Raw genomic sequence first — 27,932 nt, 5'->3', positions numbered from 1 at the left:
GCGGAGAGCACCGCCTCCCCAGGCGGCCGGAGCCCGCAGGCCGCGAGCCACGCCTTGGCGGGGGTGGTCTAGGAGGGACGCTCTAGTTCAGACTCCCTCCACTTCAGACTCCCCCCCGGGCCTCTCAGTGGTTTTCCCGGCGGCCCTTTCGCTAACGGCCTAGACTTCCGGGGCGAGGTGAGGTCCCCGGCGTTCCTTCCTACGTAAACAGGGGCGGGGGCTGGAGGTGCAAGGGTGGTGAGAGGTGACAATTGCTAGGCGGAGACGGTTTGGTGAAGAAAGATCTAAGAAAGGATCTGGACTGGCGGGTACGTGCTCATCTTTCTCCCACTTCCGGGCCTCTGCCGACTCGGGAAAGCTGGGAGGAGAGATTGGGCCAGGCCCGGCGCGCGGGGTGGGGCCCAAGCGGGAAGCGGCGCCGCTCGAGCAGCTCTGGGGACCGAAAGACCCTGCCTAGCTTGAGCTTGCTGCTCTGCGGTTAGCTTCTGACCGTCGTCTGACCTCTCGCCCCTCTGAGTTGTTGATCGCTTTAGTAATGTTTCCAGTGGTTATTGGATACTTCCATTATGTGTATGTGAATATTCTCCGCCCTGACCTCTGTGGTGAACACCACGGCTGCTTATCTGCTTTGTCGATGGCCATTTGAAATTTCACACGCGTGAAATGAACCTTTCATTCTCCTAGCCTAACCTAGCCTAACCTATTGCTCCTTCACTTTTACGCATCCATCCGATTGCTTAATCCAAAAATGTAGGTAGGAGTCATTCTTGGCTCCTTACTTACTACCTAATGAACTATCAGTAAACCTTATCAGCTCTACTTTCAAAACCGATCTGGAATCAGTTACTCCTTTTTTACTACTCTCTCATGACTTTGCGATGTAAAGTAACGTGACCTACAGGGTCCTACTCTTTTATCACTATGCTCCAACAATTCTTACTTTCTTCCTGTACCTCCAGTAAGGCAAGCTTGTTCACCCTTTAGGCATTTATATTCCTTTGCCTGAAGATTTCTACCCTTAAGTATGCATGGATGGCTCCTTGGCATTTCAGTCCCAGCTCAAGCATCAGCCCCCTTAGGAATCCTTCCCTGGCCACCCAACCTTTTACTCCATACCACAAATATTGTATTTATTATGTGCCAGGCAGTGTTCTAGACATTGAGGAGGCTGAGGTGAACGAAGGAAAACCCCTGCTTTCTCAGTGCTGATGACCGGTTGAGGAATCCAGCAAACTGCAGTCAGAGGTGGTGGGCAAAAATAGAAAAAGATGCGATTAGGGTGTGGTGGGAAAGGCTTTATAAGAACCTTGGACTTTATCTGATGCCTTTAAAAGCCTTTGGAGGGAGAGATCTGACTTATTTTTAAAGTCACCCCTCTTGCTCTTACGGGAGAAGGGCAGTTAGGCAATTGCAATAATTCATGCAAGAAATAATGGTTGCTTAAGTGGGGTTGGTAGGGAAGGTAGTGCAGTGTCATCTGATGTGATTATATTTCAAAAGCAGAATTGACAGGATTTTCAATACTCTGAAAGAGTGAGGAGACAAGAATCCCAAAGTTTTTTCCTGAGTAACAGGAAGAATGGAATTGTTGTTTACAGAGGTGAGGAAGACAAGGAGAGCAAGTTAAGAGCTGGATTTTTTTTTTCTTTCTAATAGTTTGGTTTATTGTTTATTATTTATTTTTTGTCTTTTGAGGGCACATGGAGGTTCCCAGGCTAAGGGTCAAATTGGAGCTGCAGCCAATGGCCTGCACTACAGCCACAGCAATGCAGGATCCAAGCTGCGTCTGTGACCCATACCATAGCTCATGGCAACGCCAGATCCTTAACCCATTGAGCAGGCTGGGGATGGAACCTGTATCCTCATGGATACTAGTCAGATTCATTTCTGCCGAGCCTCGATGGGAACTCCTGTTTTTTATTTTATTATTTTTAAGGCCCTATCTGCAGCATATGGAAGTTCCCAGGCTAGGGGTCAATTCAGAGCTGTACCTGCTGGCCTATGCCACAGCATCGTGGGATCCAAGCCACATCAGTGGCCTACACTGCAGCTCACAGCAGTGCCAGATCCTTAACCCACTGAGCAAGACCAGGAATTGAACCTGTGTCCTCATGGATTCTAGTCGGGTTTGTTACCACTGAGCCACAATGGGAACTCCCTAATGGTTTGGTTTTGACAGTTGCATTTGAACAGTCTCCTGGCTCTCCAGCTGAAGCCATCCAGTAGACAGTTGGTTATGTGAACTTGCAGTTCAGAGGAGAATCTAGCCTGGAGATAGAAGTTTGGAGTCATTTACTGTATAGTCTTCTAAATATAAAATTTCCTTTATTTATGATTGTTACCCTTTTTTAATTTTTCATGGAAGCTTCAAATATTTACAGAAGTAGAGGAAATTATAAAAGGAACTCCCATGTACTTTATCAACCAGCTTCAGCAGTTACCAACTAATGGCCAATCTGCTTTCACCTCTCCTACTTCCCCTTGCTCAACTTTTCTGAAGTAAATATAGTTGATCAATTCTTGGAACTAGATGAGGATTACCTCAAAGTTGAGTATAGATAGAGCAAGTGAACATTTAGAGGTAGGGATGTTAGTAAGGAGGATTCCCAACAAAGGAGCAGTTCTTAGCATTGATACTTTCATGTTTTTATTTATTTATTTGTCTTTTGCCTTCTCTAGGGCCACACCTGCAGCATATGGAGGTTCCCAGGCTAGGGTTCCAATCGGAGCTGTAGCTGCCTGCCTACACCACCGCCACAGCAACATGGGATCCAAGCCACGTCTCCGATCTACACCACAGCTCAAGGCAACGCCAAATCCTTAACCCGCTGAGCAAGGCCAGGGATCGAACCTGAAACTTCATGTTTCCTAGTCGGATTCGTTTCCACTGAGCCACAACGGGAACTCCTGTTTGTTTTTAAATTTGTTTACTTATTTGGTGTCTCTTCTCTTACTAGAATATAAGTTCCAAGAGAACAGGGACCTCATGAACAGGGAACTGTTTCATTAAGACCTGCATCTGCAGTGCTATTTTATCTACCAGGCACATAACAAAATCTCCACAAATAATAGGTAAGAATATATAAATAAATTGAAGTGAGAACTGAAAGAGGGTTCAGAGTAAAGGGTGGTGCGAAAGGCATGTGTGGAGACCCTGAGGCAAGAGAGAGCAGGGTTTGCTTGTGGAACTAGGTGATGTCTGGTGTGGCCAGAATAGGTTACGTGAAGCAGAGTGTGGTCTTAGATGAGCCTGGAGTGGGAGGGGAATTGCATACGTGCCAAAGGTGATGTATTCCTTTCTGGTCCTCACTGCAGTCCTGTGAGGTAGATACTGTCATCCTCATTATACCCATTCGGGAATTAGGACTCAGAAGTTAAATATCTCATACTCACACTCAGCTGCACCACTGCCCAAAGGTTCATACTCACACTCAGCTGCACCACAGCCCAAAGCCTGTGCCTGTGCTTTGGCCAGTCTTCCAGGTTCCTCTTCACATTTGTCACTTGTAACATATACTTTACAGGAGAAAGAATGTTGGTTGTACTTGTCTATTTTGATAAGATTTAGCCACAGTAGCAATTTGTATCTCTTCTAGAGCATAAAAATGGGACTCTCTTGGTAGTTTTTTTCTTCTAAGGAAGGGAATTTCATAGCTCAAATATTAGGGGACAAAAAAGAGCAAAGTCTTTATAATTGAAGGTACTAACACACAACCTGCTGCTGGTGCTTTTTTGTTATCTTTTACCCTAAACGTTTGCATGGCTTGTCCTCTAATTCCAGTTTTTCCTTAAATGCTACTGCCTCAGAAAGACTTTACCTACCCTCTGAGTTTTAAAGAGCCTTCCAGGAGTTCCTGTCATGGCTCAGTGGTTAATGAGCCCAGTTATTATCCATGAGGACTCAGGTTTGATCCCTGGCCTTTCTCAGTGGGTTCAGGATCCTGCGTTGCCATGAGCTGTGGTGTAGGTCACAGACACAGCTTGGATCTGATGTTGCTGTGGCTGTAGTGTAGTCCAGCAGCTGCAGCTCTGATTTGACCTCTAGCCTGGGAACCTACATATGCCATGGCTGCAGCCCTAAAAAGACAAAAATAAATAAATTAAAGAGCCCTCCATCACTCCATCTCCTTACCTTGCTTATTTATCTTCATAGCCCTTTTTACCATCTGACTTTAAAAAAACAACAACAATTTATTCATTTCCTTACCTTCTCTCGCTCTCCACTGGAAAGTAAGGTCCCTTAAGCAGAGACTTTTTTGGTTTCATTCACTGCTATATCTCCAATGTCTGGAGTAGTACCTAGCATAGAGTTGGTGCTAAATAAATATTTATTGGATGAATGAGTTGAAGAATGGATAGCTTGGGCTGCTGGACCAGTGTTCATTTGCATGACTGGATTAGCTTCAAGTTTACCTCAAGTAGTAAAGGCTTGGAAATTGCTTTCCCCTTGCTTACTTCCCAGGAGATAATTAACTGAGAGGAATCTGCTCTACTGCTGCAGCCGAACCAGATGCCTTCTTCTTCACCAGACCAAGAAGATGACCTGGAGGCCTGTGTTTTAAGATTTTCAGACCTGGATTTGAAAAGCACAAGTCTTATCAATCCCAGTAGCAGTCTCAAAGCAGAGTTAGATATCAGTACAAAGAAGAAATACTCATTTGCAAAGAAAAAGGTAAAATTGCTGTTGATGTTTCAGGATTGTGTAGGTATAATTAATGTAGATACATCTAGAAATAGCTCATCAGGTTTGTCCTCCAGTGGGTGGAGGGCTAGTGAGACCCTGGGCTGCTGCCAAGTTCACGGTAAAGTCTAGTCAGAACCATTAACCAGTGATCTTAGTTCAGTGCCAGGCAAAGGAGAATCATAGGCAAAGTATGGCTCTGGACCACTCTAGTCTGTGAGCCCACTTTTGCATAGTTTTCTTTTTTTTTTTTTTTTCACCTAAGGGGAGTGGGTGTGGGGAAAGACAGCCTCTTTTTCTTTTTTTTTTTTTTTTAATTTTTTTATTTTTTTATTTTTCTTTTTTGTCTTTTGTTGTTGTTGCTATTTCTTGGGCCGCTCCCGCGGCATATGGAGGTTCCCAGGCTAGGGGTCCAATCGCAGCTGTAGCCACAGGCCTACGCCAGAGCCACAGCAACGTGGGATCCGAGCCGCGTCTGCAACCTACACCACAGCTCACGGCAGCGCCAGATCGTTAACCCACTGAGCAAGGGCAGGGACCAAACCCGCAACCTCATGGTTCCTAGTCGGATTCATTAACCACTGCGCCACGACGGGAACTCCTTGCATAGTTTTCTTATATTGGCTCCATGTCAATGAATAATAGATGTTTCTGCTTATAACCTCCTGTTCACCACTCTTCTGCCCTCATTTCACACAGATATCCTTGAAAATGAAACCCAAAGAGGCCAGAAAGGTTTTTTTTTTAAGTTTTTATGAATTATAGTTGATTTACAATGTTGTGACAATTTTTGCTATACATCAAAGTGATTCATTTATACATATACACACATCCATTCTTTTTCCATTTCGTTTACCATATAGATTATCACAGAATATTGGGTAGAATTCCCTGTGACTATGACATTTTAGAAGATGACAGATGAGTTATTTTGTAGCACGTCTCTCAATTTGATTTTCACTCATGATTCCTTATGATTAGATTCAAGTTACGCTTTTGTTAACATGACTGCCCCAGAAGAGATGCTGAGATCATTTGTCTGCTTTCTCTCAGGCAGTTCACAGTGCCAACTTGTCCCATTACTGGTGATGTTAATTTTGGTTACTTGACTGAGGAAGTGTCAGATTTTTTATTTTTTTATTTTTTTGCTGTAAAATTATTCTTTTTTTCTTTTAATCGGTATTTTGAGGGAAACCACTTTGAGACTATTAAATATCCTATTCTTAAGCCACCTTTCACCTACTAGTTTTAGATCTATTGTTGTTTCCTTGCTGAACTGATTATTACTGTGATGGTTGCTTCATTCCTTCTAGATTTCTTAGTGGGCATTCTTCTTCCAAGCAAGAGTGGGAACTTTCCTTCCTTCCAGTTTATTTGTATCAGTGTGTACTCAGAATTGCATTTTATTCAATGGATTTTAGTCCGTTACTATCATTGTTTATTCTGATGCTCAGATTATCTCAGATTTGGCTGGGAGCCCTTTCAAACAAATATCTACATCTTTTTGACTTGCCCCCATCATTTGAGCATTTCCTTACTTTTTGATTCAACAAGATGTTCCAGGGTCATCTTGTGTTTTTCCTGTCCCATCCCTGGTGTCTTCACCGAGCTCTGGTTCTTTCTAGTGGAGAACTGTCAAAAACCAAAACCTGGAGGCTAGGTGAGCTCACTGCTATTAAAGTATTACTTCTCCTAGGGCCTCTGGGGGACAGAACTAGGAATATATGCAGATGAATACATAAACATCTGTATTATCATATGCATACTTTTATGTCTACTTTTATATCAATATAAAACAAATGATTTCATATCAATACCTTCAATTCCATTCTAGCATCACAAGATTTATTCTCTCTCCTTTTCATATTTATTACTCCCTTATTTGATGAAATTCGGTGAAAAACCTAGCTTTCTTTAGTCCCAATTACTTATTTGCTTTTGCCCCTGTATGCAGTTAGTTTCCTTACCCTGCTAAGCTGCCTGACCTTCCAGGGCCTGCCTTTCCTATAGAGGCCTCATCCACCTCTGAGCTACTTTCCTGGCTCCAGCCTGCCTCTTCTCTGCTGGATCTTCATTGCCTTGTTCATAAAGACCAGTGGCAGGCAATAGTCACACTGGGCCTCCCATCTTGCTCAGACCTGCCTGATGGCTTTTTGACAAAGGAAGAAAAGAGGAAAGAAGGAAACAAAGTCAGATTTTATACAGTATTTCTTTAAGCCATGAACTTTGGAGGCCTCAATGATAGTTGGATTTACACACCGTACATTTATGTATAAGCTAATAATTGTACTAACTATCAATGTACAGTAATTGTCAATTGAAATAACCTATGTAATGCCCAGCCTGTAACTGGTAAAGAGTGTTTTCCTCTGAGTACCGGCAGTTAGAGGACAAGATTTGAAGTTCTGAGTTTAATACAAAGAAGCACTTAAGTTGACATACGCTCCATCTTTCCAGCTCTCTCTCCCTCTCTCTCTTTTTCTTTCTCTCCCTCTCTCTTTTTTACTGTACAGAAAGATAAACTGCAGGAATGGCTAAAAATGCTCTCCAGTGTAATTTCAGGCTACCCCATCCTGCCAGTCTGAGACAGTCCAGGTATAGTTGTATACAGATTGAGGAAGGTCCAAAAGTAATGCTTTGAATTGATAACAATTATTCTTCAGGAGTTCCCATCATGGCACAGTGGTTAACGAATCCGACTAGAAACCATGAAGTTGCTGGTTCAATCCCTGGCCTTGCTCAGTGGGTTAAGGATCTGGCGTTGCCGTGAGCTGTGGTGTAGGTCGCAGACACGGCTTGGATCCCGCGTTGCTCTGGCTCTGGTGTAGGCTGGTGGCTACAGCTCCGATGTAGGCTGGTGGCTACAGCTCCGATTAGACCCCTAGCCTGGGAACCTCCATATGCCGCAGGAAGCGGCTCTAGAAAAGGCAAAAAGACCAAAACAAAAAACAAAAAAAAACAAAAAACCCCAACAAAAAACAATTCTTCTTCAGAGTGCCCAATTTGGGGTGTTTTACAATACCAGGATATTTCTTCTCCCTTTTATTTGAGTCAGTATTAAAAATATTGACTATAAAAAAAAATACTGATGAAACTTAATGCTATAGATAAAATAGAACCCTTATGCATTGTTGGTGAGTGTATAAATTGGTATGATTTTTCACGTAGTCACTACCACAGTTTAAAATTTTATGCTGCTTCACCCCCAAGATATTTGTCCTAAGTAGTTGGTGAAAGAACTATAGAAAGATGTATGCCTGAAATGCTCATTCACCATTGCTTATAATTATAACTGCAAATATTGGCAACAGAGTTCATTAGTTGGGAATTGGTTAAAAGAATTATGGTGCATCCATAATTTTCTCTTCTGTTTAAAAATTTTTTTAACAATAAGCCTAAAGCCTTTTTATAATATCAATAAAGTTATCTTCCAAAAACCAAAACATTTTGGCACATTTCTTTCTAGGCTTTTTCAATATACTTTTTAATGTAGTTGAGATTACCCTGTATAAGCAAATTTTGTCCACCTTTTTTTTCATTTAACATCATAAATATTTTCCCATGTAATTTAAAACTGGCTGCTTAATATTCCATAGTAAGTATACTCCATAATTTCCTTGACCATTTTTTGGGGGGAGATGACCGATAATGTTGCTTATAGTGTTTTACTAATATTTGCCTGCAATTCAAATCCCTTTTTTAAGAACAATTCCTAAAAAGTTTTAAATTGAAGTATAAAGCTTAGTAGTAAAACGGTCACACTCTCAGGGAGTTCTTGTATAGACTAGTAGGACATAAAACTAGAAACCCCTGTGGAAAGATAAGGGATCTCACTGAGACTTTCATTAGCCTTAAACCTAAGTTATTTAACACTGACATATTTGAAATGTAATTGCAGGCATTTGCTCTTTTGGTCAAAACTAAAGAAGTTCCAGCACCTCCTTTTGAATGTAAAGAAAAATGGTGGAAATGCTGTCAGCAACTATTCACAGACCAGACCAGCATCCATAGACATGTGGCAACACAACACGCTGATGAGATTTGCCAGGAGACTGTTTTGGTTTTAAAGCAGCTGGCTGCAACATCGAGCACCTTCAAGAGTCTTAAGTCTACAGACCAAAGGCATCCTGTCCAAGAGGCCCTTACTCATAACCACAAAGTGTCTGCTTGGCTCCCTGATATAAGCTGCATTAGCCCTGATGAGCTGATTAGGTAAGAATTTCATTTTGTACCTTCCATTTAATTTTTAAAATGTTTTTCCAGTCACTGTGAGATCACCACCACCCATCCACTAAAATAGTAAATCCTTAGGGCACAGAATGTCTCTACCACCGAAGCGAGGCTGATAAACATACTCTATAATAGAAGACCATAGCCTGTGCAGTAGCATATACCCATGTACTGGCAGTGTTGGCTAGGTGTTTTGGAACTATCCCACATCTTATCTTCTCTAGGGAGAGGCAAAGAACAGAAAATTGTATTTTCCAAGAGATATGGGAAGGCCCAGAAATGTTAATGATTCCTCTATCCTGCATAATGAAGAACTTATAAAGGGGTTGTTGTTAGCCCAAGTGGTTTTCTGAATTGGATGTGTTTTTGAAAGGATGCTTCTAGAACTGAGGCATAGGATCAGAAGTTTTTTTGTTTTTGTTTTTGTTTTAAGATATGGCCACACCTGTGGCATATGGATGTTCCCAGTCCAGGGGTCAAATAAGAGCTGCAGCTGCTGGCCTACATGACAGCCATGGCAATGCCAGATCCTTAACTCACTGAACGAGGCCAGGGACTGAACCCACATCCTCACAGAGACTGTCAGGTTCTTAACCCGCTGAGCCACAATGGGAATTCCTAGGATGAGAAGTTTAGATTAGCCCTTGAAAAACTCACCAAGTCATAGTATTACATAATTCTAGAGGACGGATTTCTGATTTTAAGCAATTCCTGAACTATTTGGTGAATAGAAAATGCCCAGATTTGATACTCTTGTCACTAGTGTTAATGCCAGTTCCCTTTGTTTATCAGAAAGAAGAGAAGGTTAGAAAGAGAATTGAACTTGGAGTCAGACCTGAGCTAATCACTAAAATTCTTTGTACCTTTACATCCTCGCCTCTAAAACTGGAATAATAATGCCTGCTCTGCCTACCTGACAGAATTGCTTTATGAATTATACAAAATGATAAGAGCCCTCGTGAACTGGAAAGTGCTATAAACGTGATCTCTTCATTCATTTCTGTATGGCCCTGCCTTTTAGTTAGAAAAACAAAAAAAAAGGATACATGAAACATTTAGCAGATGGTTAAAGACCGTATAATTATCGTTTAAAATTGTATGGCTCAGATAGTAGTTCATTACAAGAATTTAGAGAAAGGAAAATAGAAGGCCCTAAAATAGACAGGCAGGTTTCAGAGGAGACTAGGCCCTGAAGCATGAAGAGGGCAACGATGAGGGAGGCACAGACTCCAGAGTGGGACAGGACCTTAATTACCATCTGTCATATCATTCTCTCAAATAGGTCTGCAGAGCATGTGCTCTGAAGGATGCTATCAGGTGTTGGAGAGAGGTACTGAAGACAATTAAATTTGGGAAGCACTAGGTTAAAATGTTCTTACTGCAGGACTGCCTGGCGCTTTTACTGGCTGAGGGGCTTTCACTGCCACTCTCAAAGAGGGAGACACTGTCCACAGGATTTCTCAGTCATGTGATTTCACAGGACAGCTTCAGAGCACACAAATGCAGTTTATTTCAGTCTTCCAGTTTTACAGATGAGGAACTCAGGACTCAGAGATAAGACCCCCACCCAGCTTCCATGACTAGTTAAAGTCAGCACAGAGCAGTAGAGAGAGCAGGTCTTCTAGTGTCAGCAGACTGGTGTTTCGAGTCCTGACTGTCACTTTGTAACTGTCTCGCCTGGGATGAACTGGGCTCAGTTTACTCAGCTCTAAAATGGGGAGGATGATAACCTGTCTCATGGGTAAGAGGATTACATGACCAAAATGGAAGAGAAACTTATTTTTGGAAGAAGTAAAACTTTTTTGTGTATAGAGAGATTCAGACAGAATGAAGTCAAATTTCCAGCTGTCTTGTGAAAGAGCATTATTAGTACCTCTCTCATGACATGACAATTAAATGAGGAAACCAAAGTAAATTCACTTCTCATAAAGGAAGAAGTTCAATGCAGATATTGCCTTCTTTAGAGCAGATACCCATAGACATTGCTTCTCATTTTAGGACAAGAATGAGAGAAACAAAGGCAAGCATGAGTTGCTCCATTAGGCCTTCCTTCCGATTCTGCCTGTGTGCGCTCTGTGAATTGTGGTTTCCTGTGCCAGTGACTCAAGTGCTCTTTCCCTGTGGTTTTCTTTGTAGTGGCCAGGACAGCGATGACGGGGAGGTGCTGCTTTATTACTGCTACTGTGACCTGGAGGATCCTGCCTGGATCTGTGCCTGGCAGACAGCTCTGTGTCAGCATCTGCACCTCACTGGCAAGGTAACACCTCCCACACCCCGTCCTTCATTGGCTCATCCTGCCTCCAATTTGGATTACAGAGGTTGGGCTTGTTACAAAAAAGATTGATTGTTGGGGTCTTGAAATTAGCGCAATCCTGCTAGGCATTTAAGTCTAATACTAATTAGCGATTAACATGGTGTTGTATAAGACTACTTAATGGCATAGACCAGAAATCAGCAAACTTTTTCCTTTTTTTAAAAATTTTTTATTTTTATTTTTATTTATTTTTTTTTTGTCTTTTTAGGGCTGCTCCCACAGCATATGGAGGTTCCCAGGCTAGGAATCAAATTGGAGCTGTAGCCGATGGCCTACACCATAGCCACAGAAATGCGGGGTCCAAGCCACAGCTGCAACCTACACACCACAGCTCACGGCAACGCTGGGTCCTTAACCCACTGAACAAGACCCCATGTCCTCATGGATATTAGTCGGGTTTGTTAACCACTGAGCCACGAAGGGAACTCCCAGAAAACTTTTTCTTAAAGACCCATATAATAAATACTTCAGGCTTCGCATAAAAACTACTCAACCTTGGCATCATGACAGGAAGACAACCATAGACAATATATAATAGAATGGGTATGACCATGTTCCAGTCAAACTGTATAAAAAAGGCATAATTTGCCAACCCCTTGCATGGGGAAATGTTCTTGATATATTGACTGGAAAAACATTTTATAGAACTATACATACAGATGTGATTTCAAGTTGCTTCTCAATTTTCCTAGAACATGGCAGATGTTATCATTTTGTGTTTTTTGACATTTGTTCTTTTTTTTTTCCCTCGTGAATATTTTTTTCCTAGTCTTTCCATGGCTGTCCAGTGCATTTAGAGTAAAACCCAGATCCTTAACGTTCCCTTAGGTTCCCGTGTGATTTGGCCCCTTTACCTTTTCCGCTTATCTGCTACCACTCTTTACTCATTACACTCCAGCAAAACATTCCTTCAATTTCTTGGGAGTCCACAAAGGTTTTTTTGTGCCTTTGGGCCTTTTTACAAGAAAATTTTCTTCAGTTAACTCCCCCACACCCACTTGATTCTTCCTAACTTTTACTCAATCTTCAGGTCTCAATTTTTTTTTTTTTTTGTCTTTTTGCCTTTTCTAGAGCCGCTTCCTGCGGCATATGCAGGTTCCCAGGCTGGGGTCGAATTGGAGCTGTAGTCACCGGCCCACGCCAGAGCCACAGCAATGTGGGATCCAAAGCCGCGTCTGCAGCCTACACCACAGCTCACAGCAACACTGGATCCTTAACCCACTGAGCAAGGCCAGGGATCAAACCCGCAACCTCATGGTTCCTAGTTGGACTCGTTAACCACTGCGCCACGACGGGAACTCCTTCAGTTCTCAGTTTTAATGACACTTCTTCAAAGACATCTTTCCTGACCCGTAATCTAAATTCACTTTTCCAAATATACCCTTCCACTGCAGTTTAGTTATTTTTCATGTAACACTTGTCGGTTTGTGACTTTAATCTTATCTGTGACCTTCCTTAGTCTATAATCTCCAAAAGGGCAGAAGATATCCCCAATTCATAGCATGGTTCCTGGTGCATTATAAAAAAGATGAGTAAACACTTGTGGCATATATGCATTTATTATCATCTCTATTTAGAGAACACCTTAAAAGATGTATATTCTCGCAGTAGACTTAAGTTTACAAAATAGGAAATCAATCTCTTTCCTTGGTTTGGGGCAGGTTTTATTCCTGGCCCAGCCCAGGAGGTAAACTGGCAGTGAGGGCCTCTGCCACAAGGTGGCAGCACCTGCCTGGATCTTAGGTCTAAATTCTAAGCCTTTGGCAATACATGGCAAATTTTCAAGTTTTGTGTTGATGGGAGATTTGGCAGAACATCTGCATTTAGGTAGGGAAAGAGGAGAACTTCAAAACTCTGAAATTATGGAGATAAGCTTCTGATCCCTTTGCTATACATTTCTTACTGCCTCAAGAAATTTGAGAGGCCGCATTAGAAGTTTTGGAAAGGAAAAATTGCAAGATTTGGACCCAATAAGATCTGGTTTTGAATCCCAGATCTACCACCTGCGAACAATGTGCCCTTGGGCAAGGTACTTGATTTCTCTTAGCTTCTGTTTCCTTTTCTGTCAAATGGGAGTTATGATAGCTACTTTTCAGGGTTATAATATGAAGCTGCTGTCTCATATTAGGTGTTCAGTACCCTAACTATTGCACTTCATCTGAGGTAAAGGCCTTCCTCACCTAGCAGCTTAGAAGGTTTCAGTTGAAGAATCATTCAACAGAAATCGAAAGTCTAGTGCATGAATAACTGCTCTAACCCAGCTGTTTAGGGAGTGGGTGTACTTGTCATTTATTTAGGTTCTGTGATTAAAATAACATAGGGAAGACTCTTCTGGCCTACCCAAATGACAGTTACACAGAAGCATGTACCTCGTCATCATATTTGCCCCTGTCAGAGATAGTTTTAAGGTAGATTTCCTGACCCTTACACCAGTTCAGCTCTATTTTTTTATGTTGTCCCTTAAAAAAATGCAAGTCAGTAATAGGTATAGGAGCCTGTACAGCAGAGCTGGCAAATGCTTCCTCCTTTCCTCTCCCAGCCCAGAACAGGCTTCACTAGACCTCACTCCTCTCTCTCAGGGAGCCTGGAAGTGATTCAGATGCTCATCATGGATCTCTGGATAGCCGCTGCTAGTGAGCTGGCTCCACCTTGTGAAGTGAATCCTGTTTATGCCCGTGCCCTAAAGAGCTGAATCAAGTGAGGCAACAAATGAAGTATCTTTTCTAGGCCCTAATAAAAGGGGAGCCTTTGAAATTTTTCAAATTCTAATGCATTAATAGGTATCATTATTACATAATTGTACAATGTATAAATTGTTACAGTGTATAACAAAATAGCAACAACGTAGGACCTTAAAAATCACCTCTCTTTCTAGAGAATACCACGATGCCAGTATACACACAGTATTACGCTTTCTCGCTAGAGCTTTTTCTAGAACTCTCAGCTCCATCTAAAGAGGATCCATCTTTAAACTTATCCACAGGATTTTGTAGTACCAGAACAAGTAACACTGCAAGACCCCCAGACCCTTGCCTCTAAGGCAGAGGCCTTAACTCAGGCTCTATCATTCCCTAACCAGTAATGCATGTCAAAGAGAATAGGGTTTGAGAAGCCAAAAAGCCTCAGATTTGGATACACATTCATTTGTTCAGCAAATACATACTAAATGCATACTATGTGGCAGGTGCTACTCTAGGCACTGAATATGCAACAACAAAACAGACACACGCTCCTCCTGGAACTTGTGTTCCCGTGGGTGGGATGGCAATGGTGAGCTTTCCCTGAAACTGTGGAAGTGTGCTCAGGTGCATCCCCACCTCGCAGATATGCTCTGTTCTTTAGATCTTGAGGAAGAGCTCCTCGGTAGGTTTTTTTGGTTGTTGGTTCTTTTTTACTCTGTTTTATCAAGATGAGGAAATTGAGGTTCAGAGAAGAGAACTGATTTTCTTGGGGCCACTTGGCAAGTAAGTGGCAAAGCTGAATATAGATCCTAAATCTGCTGACCTGGATTTAGGTTAATCTTTGGCCACTGAACAGCTGGAGTGCCACGGCAAATGGGGCTTTCCAGTTGTTTGACTCATTTCCTTCTCTTGTTCAGCACATGTTAACCGAGTACCTTGTCGAACTGTGGGCAATGCCACTGTAGAAAATACAAGTATCTTTGTGTGGTAACACTTTGGTGTGCACAGCAGTGTCTCTGCTTTTCCTGTTAAAATCATCGACACACATGCACATGCCCTGGGAAGATTTGAACCAAGCTAAGAACAGCCTGCATTCCCTTTCTCTCACCTGTGTCTCAGGTTCGAATCGCTACGGAAGGAATCAATGGGACAGTTGGTGGAAGCAAACTGGCCACCAGACTCTATGTGGAAATCATGCTTTCCTGCCCGATGTTTAAGGATTATCTGTGTAAGGATGATTTTAAGGTAAGAGCAATTGAAAATAAAATGGATCAAGAGCCATATACCTCTACCTCAGTGCCTCTTCCCTCTCCAGGCTATGAAGAGGGTCACTGTAGAGAAGTAAGCAGAGCGGGTAGAATCCCCTTCCCCGCTAGGTTAGAGGCCGTGTGGTAGAAGGGGCATCTCTTTGCAGCTCCGCCATCCAGTTGCCACATGATCTTGGGCCTAGGTCTCCCTGTTTGTGGAGTGAGGATGTTACTCCTTACACACTCTAAACTCAGAAACTGAGCCATATTTGCTCACTTGAGAGACCACCTGGCTGTTTCAGAGGATCACTATGTGCTATTAAACCTGGTGGGATTAGATCAACATTTCATACCACATGGGGAATGAAGCTCTTGCTCTCACAGCAGAGCTGCTTTGTTGGGGTGACTTTGTGCTTAGTGTAACAGGTGATAGAGGTGTGGGAAATACCTTGCTAGTGCTACTGCTGGTGATACGAAAAAAAGGTTGTGGTTCCAGAACAAAAGCTGGCATGCAGTCTTACATGTTCGAATTGCTAAGTGGTCCTTCAGTTTTCTAGTTAAGTGCTCATTGCTATAGAAACACCTTTTCAATGTGACATTTCTGCACATAGGAATAAGTAAATACTGAATATAAGCATTACGTCTGTTTTGTAATAATAGGGTAGCTGAAGCATTAAGAAACCTCAAATTAGGAACAGTTGTTTCCATGGTAAAAGGGAGTTAGAGCTTAGAATGTTCCAGATAATTTAACTTAATAAGTATCTTACACCTGGAGATGGGAGAGAAAGAATGTATTCTGTTTTGTTTCTCATTGGCTAGACCAGCAAAGGAGGAGCTTGCTGTTTTCCAGAATTGCGTGTTGGTGTATTTGAAGAAATTGTGCCCATGGGGATCAGTCCCAAAAAGGTCTCCTATAAGAAGCCTGGTATGCTTGCTTTTAGAAGAAACACTTTGCTTTTCTTCCTAAGGACAAATCTTAATGTAGAGACGAATGTGAAAGCCAGACATTCTGATCGGGGAGAGCTGTGATGAATTGTCTCCTTAAAAGTGCTGTGAGGTGGCTGACACTTGGGTCATTCAGTGCTTAAACTGGTCCTTTGCTTCTCTGGTAATTGAAGACTTACTGCTTAGAATGACCTAGTTTAGTTATTCTTCTTGGTGATGGTTTGGCAAAAAGTTGGTTTCTCTTTCCAAAGACAGCAGTTTGGGAAGAGTGTAATTATTACTTGTAAATAGTTCCTCAGCTGAATAAAACACACAAGCTTTTCACTACAGGAAACAAGTGGCTTTCAACACCAAAGCGCTTTGTTTGCAAGTTCCCTAGAATGTTCTCTTTCCCTCTCCCGCATGGGTAGCGTAAACGGTTGAAAGACATTTGTTTGGCCGGATTTGTTGCTTTTGTTTTACTTTTTTACTATGAAAAAGTTTAGACATTTAACGAAAGCAGAGAAAACAGTACGGTGAACTTCCATGTACCTCTCCTGCAGCTGCCAGTTACAAATTCAGCCACCTTTCCTCTATACCCATCCCCTTCCCCCAGCCTGGATTATTTAGAAGGGAATCTCAATGTCATTTCATTCACAACTATTGTAGTAGATAGCTCTATTTAGTAGATGTCTTTAGTAAAGATATTTAAGAAAAAATAATTGTAAAAACCATTATCACATCTAAAACGTTTTAACAGTAATTCCTTAATATTATCCAGTCAGTGCTTAAAATTCTCAGGTGTAGTTTTTTAAGTTTGTTTCTATCAGGATTCAAGGAAGGCCCATGCATTGTGATTAATTGCCATGTCTCTTTTAACCTAGAGATTCGACTCCATCTTTCCATTTCCCTTGCAGTTTCTTTTTTGAAGGAATTAGATCATCTTGCTTGTAGCATTTCCCACAATTGGGATGATGCTGATTGCATCTCCATGGGATGTTCCTCTGTCCTCTGTATTTTCTATGAATTGTAGTTAGATTTATAAAAGTGCTGGCTAATATAGGAATGTAACGTGAGCCAGAATGGAATTTTACATCTTCTATTTGCCACATTTTTAAAAGTTAAAGGAAACACGTGAAATTATTTTCAGTACTGTATTTAATGCAGTGTAGCCAAAATATTTTTCAACTTGTATCCAGTGTAAAAAATTATTAATATTTTACTTTTTTTTTTTTTTTTTTTGCATACTAAGCTCTTAAAATCCTGTATCTCTGTCACCCTTATCATAGCACATCTCAAGCCAAAACTTGATCAGGTTGAGGTTTGCTTTCCTTTTTTTTTGTCCCAAAACTGCTTCATAGCTAGTATCATGTCCTTTGATGAGGAAGTACAAAGGTCTGGCTGACTCTGTGTTCTTTTTTTTTTTTTTTGCTATTTCTTTGGGCCGCTCCCATGGCATATGGAGGTTTCCGGGCTAGGGGTTGAATCGGAGCTGTAGTCACCGGCCTACGCCAGAGCCACAGCAACGCGGGATCCGAGCCGCGTCTGCAACCTACACCACAGCTCACGGCAACCGGATCGTTAACCCACTGAGCAAGGGCAGGGACTGAACCCGCAACCTCATGGTTCCTAGTTGGACTCGTTAACCACTGCGCCACGACGGGAACTCCCTGTGTTCATTTTTTAATATGTAAATATTTAACAAGAGAGCTAAGAGTTAAACCATATGGAAATGGGAGTTAGATACAAGCATCTAAGAAAAGAGACTCTTGCATGAGAAGGGCCAAAAAGGGCTGTGGCTACTTAGTGTCCCTACCTTAGTAGGAGGGAGGATAACCACAGACAGCTCTCCGCTGGTGCTCTGGGACATGGCTCTGGAGGTTAGGGGAGAGGGAGCTCCAGGTAGTGCTGTGCTGCTTCCATTTGAGCCAAGCTGTTTGAAGGCACCTCTTTTGAGCATGCCCATGTGAGTCACGGGGCCAGGAGAGTAGCCACAATAGTAGCAACAGCAGGAACAGGTTAGGCTCCCTGTGGCTCCCTTTAAGTAGAAGTCTTAGCGGATTTCCATGCTTCTTATCACAGGCTTGAACCTCCCTTCCTACCCCACTCTTTCAGTGACCATGTCATTATGTGACAATAACTTATATAGAATCTGGCCTTCTTATGTTCTCCCTATAGTCCTAGGTTGGGCAGGTAGGGATCCAGGCCTTGCCAGGACTCTGGGTGTCCAGCCCCATCTGGGTAGCCAGCAGTTTCAGGTTGTTGGGCCTCATCCCCGAGTGGACTGAGGTGCCTTTGGGGCTGTCGGCTCTGTCACGAGTGGTGACGGAAGTACCAGAGCCCCCACCAGGGGCTCTAGTGTGGTTTTGCCTCTGCCAGTGTCATCAAAACTTCCTCAAAAACTACTGTGCAGTCTGGACCCTCAAAGGTAGAGGAATAATTCTTTCCTGGAGAGTTGAGAAGGTAAAGGGCCCTACCAGACAGGTTCTTTCCTCTTAGTGTCCATGTATTTTATTTATCTTCTTCATCTCCTTTCTCTCCTCCTTCTAGCCTTTTCTCTTTCTTGCCTTCTTTCTCATATTTCATTGCTCCTGTCACTACCCTGCCACCCTTTTTTCTTTTACTCAGCACACAAACTTAGGCACATTTTTCCTTACTCTTTTGCATTTTTATAAAACATTCCAACTTTATTCCATAGCCTTATCCTCACATGTACCTGTGCCAAGGTTCTTAGCCTTAAACTTGGACTTGACCTTGGTATAGAACGATTTGTAAAGCCCATAGTGAAGCATATATTTGCCCAGGCTCCTCCATGTACAGGGACCCTGGAATACTGGTCATAACACGAACCAGCAAACCCACATGGCAGTTTATATCCCTCTGTCTGGCTTTTATCATTGGGTTAGGCCAAGTATGAGGGTGCAGAATTCTTTGACTGGTTATTTCTCAACTGCCCGGTCTCCACAGTGCCCAACTCAGGAAGAGGGAGAGTGAGGGTACGTGGAATTATTAAATTCTTTCATTATGGTCATCAGAGAGTGTCATTTTCAGACATAATTATAATTATGAAGAGGAAAGATATAGGTGGGGAGAAACAAAGCAAATCAGGCTGGGCCAGTTGTAATTGGGGTTTGTTTTTTGTTTTAACTAATCTTTTGGTTTGGTTTTAGGAATCCATTTATCCCCAGGTGAATTTCATAAAGAAGTAGAAAAGTATCTGTCCCAGGCAAATCAAGAACAAAGTGATACTATCCTACTGGACTGTAGAAACTTCTATGAAAGCAAAATAGTAAGTGAGAAGCAGAATTGAGTTCCACAGCATAGCATGTTTCTGAAGGCGACACTGTGTGCCCACCTGTGACCAAGTCACATGACTCTCCTCCCACTGCTAGCCCCTCCAAGCCTTTGAACCCAGAATCGCGTGAGAAAGCCTAAGAAAATTTGAAATAAAGACATCTTGGCACATTATGAACATTCTGACTCCTGTATACCTACACTTGGCAAGTGTCAAGGACCTTGTCAGATTTGCTTTGGTAGCCTTTCCAGGTCCCCTGAGGTCTCTGGATGGGTGACCCACAGCCCATGAGCCTTGTTTCTAAGTTCCAGATCTTGAAGTTCGAAAGGTCAGAGTGTGGGATGCACGAGCAGCAAGCAGGTGCTTCCTTGCCAAGGCGGGGGAGGGAGTGGTGTTAGACATAGAAAGAACTTTTGTTCCTACCAGGTATGTTTCTCTGATAATTTTCCTTCTGCTGCTCCTATATTATAGGGACGATTCCAGGGTTGCTTAGCCCCAGACATCAGGAAATTCAGTTACTTCCCTAGCTACGTTGACAAAAATCTAGAACTTTTCAAAGAGAAGAGGGTGCTGATGTATTGCACTGGGGGCATCCGTTGTGAGCGAGGTTCAGCCTACCTCAAAGCCAAGGTGAGTCACCACCGTTAGGGCACTACAGGCATGGGGGCGAAGAAGCTTTCCAACCCCCATCTTCATGCCTTCTCCCATCCCTAGCCAGCCAGGGATTTAGTTTCCCCTTGTATGGTTCCAGCATAGAGTTTCCAAGTATAAAATCTGAAGTTCTTGGAGTTCCCATCGTGGCTGAGTGGTTAACGAATCCGACCAGGAACCATGAGGTGTTGGATTCAATCCCTGGCCTTGCTCAGTGGGTTAAGGATCTGGCGCTGCCGTGAGCTGTGGTGTAGGTCACAGACGCGGCTCGGATCCCGTATTGCTGTGGCTCTGGTGTAGGCTAGTGACTACAGCTCCGATTAGACCTCTAGTCTGGGAACCTCCACATGCCGCAAGTGTGGCCCTAAAAAGACCAAAAAAAAAAAAAAAAAATCTGAAGTTCTTAAATCTCAAGATATGAAAAGCATTCAGCAGTCTTAACAGTCTCATCAAGCACAAAAGGGAAAGCTGAGTTCACATCTCCTTTTTCCTAATCCTTTTGCTTGATCCTGAGAAGAGCAAATTCAGTAACATTACATGTCCTAACAGGTGTCTTCCTATATTTAGGGAGCAGCAAAAATAGTTGGGCTTTCCAGGACCTGGAGAACGAATGCCCTGAGTGCTGTTGTCACCCGTTCCCCTTGTAGGCAAGACCTGGCTAGCTGCTTCCTTGCCCCAGGTCAGCAGTTTCTCAGTGTCCCGCAGGGGGACCAGGAACCCCATTTTGCCATTCCTCCCATGTGCCACACCTCTGTGGAGCTTCCTACTCCTCCTGGTCTCTTGCTTGTCTCCTCAGATTTCTTCTTGTGTTTCCACACATAGGGAGTGTGCAAGGAAGTGTTCCAGCTCAAGGGCGGCATCCACAAGTACCTCGAGGAGTTTCCTGATGGTTTTTACAAAGGGAAGCTGTTTGTTTTTGATGAGCGTTACGCCTTATCCTTCAACAGTGACATAGTATCAGGTGGGTTGGCACAGGCTTGGAGCCTAAACTCGTGATGAGGCGCACTGTCTGTACTGACCTGCTGGGAGGCAGCCAGTACTGATTGATTACTTGAAGAATAAGGCAGGGAAGAGGAATCTGTGGTACCATCATGTCCCAGCAGAGCTGGAGGGGCAGCAGTAGAGTGGACAGAACCCTGCACCCAGTCAGGAGGCCTGGGTTGGGATCTGGCTTTATTGTTTATTAGTTAGACAAGTCCTCAAAAATGAGGATCATCTCACTTGCTCTGTCCACCTGCTCAGAGTTGAACTAAGACGCTAAATCTGGCATCTTAACCCAGAGTCAATATAAAGAATTCAGGGGTTCTGTGAATTTGGAATGGAAAATAACTTTCATTTTCATAACCCCTCACTAAATGTAGTACTTCCTTCAGTTATGAGCATAGGCAGCCAATCAGTAGTGTTAGAGATACCCATGACTTAGACATCAGCAGAAATCATAGTGTTTTCATATATTAACAGCGACTGTGAATACTTCAAAATAGCATTTATGTTCCTCATTGCTTCAAAATGGGACTAGTTACTAGGACCATCACTGAGACTTGGTATTTAACTTGTTAATAAGTATCTTATTGTATCCCAGATTTTAAAGAGTATTTTGATATTTTGTATTTCTTTCTTTTTTTTTAAGGACCCCACCCATGGCATATGGAGGTTCCCAGGCTAGGGGTCTAATCAGAGCTACAGCTGCTGGCCTACACCACAGCTCACAGCAACGCCAGATCCTTAACCCACTGAGCGAGGCCAGGGATCAAACCTGTGTCCTCAGGGTTACCGGTCACATTTGTTTCCGCTGAGCCACAACGGGAACTCCAGTATTTTGTATTTCTATATAATTGGTTTCCTTTGTGAGCCTATTCATTTTATTTACTGCATTTTAAAAACATTTTTCTAAGACAGTAGTTTTCACAAGATTGTCAAGTAAATTCATGACACAAATAAAAGAACCCCTAGTTAGACGGTTTATGGACACATGTGGTATGCACCTTCAGCTGCTGGGCGGGGCGTTCCAAGGTGGGAGCTGAGCCTTAGGCCAAGGCAGGAGGCAGGGTGGCCACAGGAAGGGGTGACTACAGAAAGCCTGTGGTTTGACTGTTGTTCAGAGTCCACATTAACAGAAGTACCAGATGAGGGAAGGTAGAAGGAAGGATGGAAAAAATCCTTAAGAAAAGTGGCTCTTCCCACTGGATGCAACCCCTTTCAACAGGAAAGTTCTTAAAAAGACAATCCTAGAAGCTGTCTGAATTTTCTAGAACTGTGATGGGGACAGGGCGAGATTGAATTAACATTCAGATAATGAATAAGAAGGTAGTTTGATTTCCTCTTCCCTTCTTGATTTTTTTTTCCATTTTAATAGTCATATTTGTGTGTCTTCAACTTCAGATCTCATATGGAGCTAGATAGAGCAGACAGGGGAGCAAGAAGACCTAAAGGCAGCTGGGATGCTGGGATAAGCTAGGTGAGGAGACTTGAAGAAGTCAGCAGGGAAAATGGGCCGAAAAAGTAGATAATGTGAGTTTTAGGAATTGTGTGGCCAAGTATCTGCTGGCAACAGCAGGAGACCCTCAGGCCTGGGGAAGGGGGGTGCAGACTGCAGAAGCCACTGTAGGTGTGGGCTCATCTGCATTCAGGCGTGGTGTCTCCCTGTGCAAAAGGGAATGATCTAAAGGAAAAAGACAGTTTGACAAGGGGTTGGCCAGCTTTTGGACTAGTTAATGAAAGAGAAACATTACTGCTTGTTTTCTAAACGGGAAAAAGAAAAACAGGTCACTGAATGCTGGAATCAGAAGACAGTTCCCAGAAGCAATCTCCTCCCTAAAAAGTAGGGGTGGTGGCGGGGGGTGGGAGAGGGCACCTTGTTCGAAGACAGGAGACTGACACTATTTAGAAACCTTCCCCAGGTCCAACAGGATATATTAGATGCTGCTGGAGTAAGAGTTATATTTTGGAACTGGAGATTACCTGTCTACACGTGTGCACTGTACATAGGCCTGTGTGTGCACACATGTGTGTGCTCATGTGTCTTTATAACAAGGCTTTTCTTTCTTCCCCAGACTGTTCATACTGTGGGGCCCCATGGGACCAGTATAGACTCTGCTCGACTCCCCAGTGCCGCCAGCTCGTCTTGACCTGCCCCACCTGCCAAGGACAAGGATTCACGGCCTGCTGTGTTACATGTCAAGACAAAGGGAGCAGGCAGGCTGCAAACCCAGGCCATAGCAGCTTTAAAGAGGAATGCGAGTGTACAGCCCGACGGCCACGGGTACCCAGGGAGCCCTTACAGCGGGAGCGAATCCCCTCAAGTGCAGAGCCCAGGCTGAGTGTTGATGAGGATGGGCCATGCTTAGGTGAGCGGCCCCGTCTGGATCTCCCCAAGCCTTCACAGAGTTAGGTTTTGGGTGACTGTGTATTGGACGATATCAGGGCCACAGTGACAGAGAAACAGGGAACTTTAGTGCTGCCAGAGCCACCATGGTGAGCTGGTTACCATGTTGGCCTCCTGGCCTTCACAAGAGTTGGGTGCTCATCTCTTACCTGAGCATTCTGACCAAAAGACGCTAGAGCACAGTAAAAGATGAGCTGTGTGGGATCCCACAGCTGCAGAGAGAGCCTAGTGACCAGGTCACACCCTCTCTCTGCCATACTGCAGGCCTGGGAGTAGTCATTTTCCTTATTAGCAAACTGGTCTGGGAGTTTCCGTCGTGGCACAGTGGAAACAAATCTGACTAGTATCCATGAGGACGCGGGATTGATCCCTGGCCTCACTCAGTGGGTCAGGGATCCGGTGCTGCTATGAGCTGTAGTATAAGTCACAGCTCAGATCTCGAGTTGCTGTGGCTGTGGTATAGGCCAGCAGCTGAAGCTCCGATTCGATCCCTAGCTTGCGAACCTCCATCTGCCGTGGGTGCGGCCCTAAAAAAGCAAAAAAAAAAAAGAACAACCTGTCTGTCCTGATGGTAAAACTGTGAAAAGCTGGGGCCCTGGAAGTGGACTCCTTGGACCAGGCTGCTTAAGTCAACCCGCCATCCACCCCTGTCCTTCTCTCTTCTCTGCTAGCCTCAGAGCACTAGACCAGGATCTGCAATGCCATCAGCATTTGGCCCACATCCTCCTGTAAGTACAGTTTTATTAGAATAGCCACACACCCATTCATTTACGTGTGATCTATGGCAGAGTTAAGTATTTCAAGAGAGAAATGATGGAATGCGAAGCCTACAGCTTTTATAAGCATACATTGGAGATGATGTGGGTTGGATTCTAGATCACCGCATTGAAGTGAGTCACGCAGTTTTTTTTTTTTTTTTTGGTTTTGTAGTACATATAAAAATTACACTTACATTATGCTGTAGTCTCTTAAGTGTGCAATAACTTTATGTCTAAAAAATGCATATAACCTAATTTAAAATTTTTAAAATTTTTTAATTGCTAAAAATTTTTAAATTACTAAAAAATGCTATTTTCTGACAATGCAGAGTTACCACAAATCTTCAATTTATAAAACAAAACAAAAAAAAAGTATCTGCAGAGTGCAGTAAAACAAGGTATGCCTGTATGATCTGGCCCTTACAGAAAAAATTTTGCCATCCCTGGTCTGGCCCAACAGCTCATCTGACAGTGGAGATGGTCTTAAAGATGTGGGTCCACCTTCATTTTTTATTGATTTAGTTTGTGTGAAAGATTTCCCTGTGCTAGTCTGCTTCCCCCAGCACCCACATCCTTAGCTCCTAAGTGTGCTCTTTGAGAGATTCACTTTAGCTCGATGACACTGACATGTAGGCAGTAGTTTTTAGGTGAACACCTCAGGATTAGAAGACGTTCTGTGTGAACTTATTCAGAATTGCCACAGTGGTTTCCCAGTCTCCTGGCCATCATGTGTCCCTAGCCCACAAGTCCCAAAAAACACATGAACACCCATTCATAGACCAACAGATTTAATATTATATTGCAGTTTCCAGTGATGCAGAATACAGCTGCAATTGTGTTTCAAGGAGAAGCCGAGTGGGGCTGGCCGTCTCTGCAGCATGGAGCCACTCCCGGGCCCATCTGCAGCCTCAGTAGATACTCCTCCATAGTGGTGAGGCCCTGGCTCCACCTCTGGTTACCCTGTACTGTCCACGTCATTACAGTTCAGTGTGCAAGACTTGCCCTTTTTCATCAAAAGCCTCTCTGCGCAGTGCTCTGCGGCTTAGTCTGTGCTCATCAGCTCTTTGGCCTGTCCTTTATCATAAGATTTGCTGAATCACTCATGAAAATAACTCCCCAAGCAACAGAAATACTAGTTTAACTGGCACTGTGGTATATTAAAAGGCACAAGGGCATTGAGCTTAACATTTTTGCTGGATCTCAAGAGATGCACATGATGTTAAAAGGGATCCGGCAGAAATGCCAAAATTACATTTTAAGAATAATCATCTAGGGATGGTTTGGCCAGGTTTCCTGATTCCTAAACATCTGGATTGTCTTCACCATTGGTCTTGAGAGGCTTAATTGACAGGCATGAGATCAGCGGTGACTTGACAAATGAGTGACATGACAGGTAGTTGAATTCTGTAAGCTTAAGCCATGATAGACTAGAAATTTGTCTCTCTAGTGTCTTATCTCACATGAGGCATTGGTCCGCTGTGCGATAGAGAAAGGTGTTTGGCCATAGGTTTCACATCCACTGTAAGATTGGCATTATATATAAGGAAGAAATTTTCTGACTCCGGTATCAAATTGTAAGTAAATCCCAGGTGTTCATAAAGAACATAGGGAAATGTTTGTTGTCTGGAATAGGTTTTTTAAAAAGAATAAAAAAAGGACAGTTTTAAAAATTTGAAATTCCACCATTGGCTTTTTGTATTATTTCCTTGTATCCAGTATAAGGAATCTTATGTTCTTTGATTCCTGGCAGAGCTTTGTCGCTTCAGTCTTTCTTTCTTGAGGGGGGAAAAAAAATTGTGTTCTTGATCCAAAAATCAGTTTGGCAACCTTAATCTTGAGGTTCTTAAAATTTAAAGGAGTGTTAATAAAGAATGTTGATCTGTCTCGTTTTCTAGAGAGCTAAGATCAAATTTGTAATAAAGTATCTTACAACGCTTTTAAACCACATGGAAGAGGGTGCTGTTTTTTCATGTCTCGTATTTTAAATGCACCTGAAACACCACACAGCAAGGCCACCCAAACGGGGCTCCAGGGGGTAAGTCACTGCTGCTATAATATCGTCTTCAGTAAGATCTGCTGGTTCAGGGGCTTCTTAGTTTTTAAATAATAACCAGACTGAACTTCTGTGACTAAAGAAAAACTTCACATTAACCATAGTTTATAAAAGTTTCAACTACAACCACTAGCTAACCTAAAACCTTAGTGCATAAAGAACTGAACCACAGCAGGGTCTGTGCCGGCACTTTGCCTTCCGGTTTCCACTGCAGAGCACAGCTTATCAGTAGGACACGTCCAGTTCAAAGGCGTGGTCAGCACCCGCACACACTAGATGCCACTCCGGCACTTGGGAATGATGGGCCCGGTCAAGTCTGCCAGCCTTCTCTTCCTCACTGGAAAGGAAAGATGAGACATGAACCAGCTGTCCCTGTGCATCAGGAGCCACCACCATGGCTGAGTGCTGGGAGGCTTCTCACCAACTTCCATTAGCACAGTCTGGAGTCTGTTGTTTTTTGATTGATTTTTTTTTTCTTTTTTTTTTGGTGTGGAAGTTCCTAGGCCAGAGATTGAATCCATACCACAGCTGTAACCAGAGCCACAGCAATGACAAGACCAAATCCTCAACCCGCTGAGCCACCAAGTCTGTTGTTCTTAAAGGACAGTTGTGAGTGGTCACTGAGGAGGGTCTCTAACTGGCGTGGATTTGTTCATGAACTACTTGTATATCGCCAGTCACACAGATAGAAAGCCCACTTCATCCAATTCTGCTCTCTTCCTTTGTGTACAGAGGCTCTGTGGTTGGAGATCCTTACTTTGGTTCAGATAAGAGTTCAGTTCAATCAATCTTAATGAAATCTTAACCTGCTGGAAACATTTCGCCCAGCCTTCTCAGAGCTCCTGGCCTGCCTGTGTAAACAGCCGTGTCTGCCCTGAAAATTACTCTGGATTATCTGTGTCTCCTTAGGGTTAACCTTGACATTTTCCCAGGGCAAGACAATCTAGGCCCAAACACTGTTCACATAACAACGTAGTTGAATGTTGTAAAGAGGGAAGCATAAGCCAGGGGGTTGCAGGCTGAGGTTATTAGCTTGCAGGTAGTGGGATGGTTGCCAGCAGGCCAGGGGTAGGGGTCCCCTCTGTTGTAACAAGGAAGAGAGAGTGTGTGAAACAAATGACTGTGCCTGCAGATGAAAACCAAGCAGTAAGCTAGGTCAGCCACAAGAGAAAGGTCAAAGACCTCTGTAGAACCAGTAGGTGCAGTCAAGGGGGCTGCTGGTGTGGCAAAGGCAGGAAGCTATTGGGAGAAGAAAAAAGTGTCTATGCTTAGAAGTGTTTTCCAGTTCCCGAGCCGAGCAGGTAGATGCATATGAGCTGCACCAAGAACTGAATGGGCCTGTGCGGGACACTGAGCGTACAAAGCAGAACCACCAGGAAGGTGTGTCACTCAGGCTGTGGCTAGGAGCCGGCACGGAGGGACACGGGAGCACACAGGCCGCCCACTCTGGGGCCTAGAATTCAAACTTTGCCTGAACTCCTCCTCTCCTCTCCACTCCCCCAGAAAGAAAAATTAATGTAAATCAGCGGCAGTCTCCTGGAGAGAGGACTGTGTCTGGCCAGATTCCTGGAGACCATCAGAATGCTCAAGAGCTGTGGGAGAACAAAAACCAAAGCCCAGAGAGCAGAAGAGGTTTGCCCAAAGCGACCCAAGGGGTTACATGAGCCAGGCTTGGCTCTATCTCCGTTAGCTGTACAAGCGTCACACCCCTTT

The 27,932-nt window shown here is 43.4% G+C and overlaps 2 protein-coding genes across 41 annotated transcripts in view; one reads left to right on the top strand and one right to left on the bottom strand.

Moving 5' to 3' along the window:
* Positions 1-20: 20 nt before the first annotated feature.
* Positions 21-26,113, top strand: TSTD2 (thiosulfate sulfurtransferase like domain containing 2). Of its 30 annotated transcripts, none has more exons than XM_084990537.1 (13): positions 21-177; positions 1,145-1,248; positions 2,958-3,072; positions 4,463-4,672; positions 8,580-8,893; positions 11,048-11,168; positions 15,026-15,151; positions 15,973-16,078; positions 19,248-19,366; positions 19,844-20,002; positions 20,846-20,984; positions 23,077-23,370; positions 24,080-26,113. In XM_084990537.1, exons 4-13 carry the CDS (start codon positions 4,511-4,513, stop codon positions 24,091-24,093), a joined length of 1,554 nt encoding a protein of 517 aa, XP_084846663.1. In that variant the 5' UTR covers positions 21-177; positions 1,145-1,248; positions 2,958-3,072; positions 4,463-4,510; the 3' UTR covers positions 24,094-26,113. The 30 variants fall into 30 exon arrangements, with proteins under 30 accessions (XP_084846663.1, XP_084846691.1, XP_020921991.1 ...); XM_084990543.1 differs by lacking the exon at positions 21-177 and adding an exon at positions 204-308 and having other exon boundaries at positions 1,149-1,245; XM_084990532.1 differs by lacking the exon at positions 21-177 and adding an exon at positions 204-308 and having other exon boundaries at positions 1,149-1,248.
* The window catches only part of TMOD1 (tropomodulin 1), a 92,455-nt gene continuing 89,460 nt past the window's right edge, over positions 24,938-27,932 (bottom strand). For all 11 annotated transcript variants that reach the window (XM_003353588.6, XM_084990690.1, XM_084990640.1 and 8 more), the window contains one exon: positions 24,938-26,556. In XM_003353588.6, coding sequence (XP_003353636.2) covers positions 26,492-26,556 — 65 coding nt within the window. In that variant the 3' untranslated portion in view covers positions 24,938-26,491. The remainder of the gene's footprint in view (positions 26,557-27,932) is intronic.

The sequence above is a fragment of the Sus scrofa genome, chromosome 1, assembly GCF_054392235.1.
Source record: "Sus scrofa isolate SSC_HxYL_T2T_F1_AM1 chromosome 1, Sscrofa_HxYL_maternal_Yorkshire_Landrace_v2.0, whole genome shotgun sequence".
NCBI classification, from domain to species: Eukaryota; Metazoa; Chordata; class Mammalia; order Artiodactyla; family Suidae; genus Sus; species Sus scrofa.
This window is presented reverse-complemented; position numbering and strand designations above follow the sequence as displayed.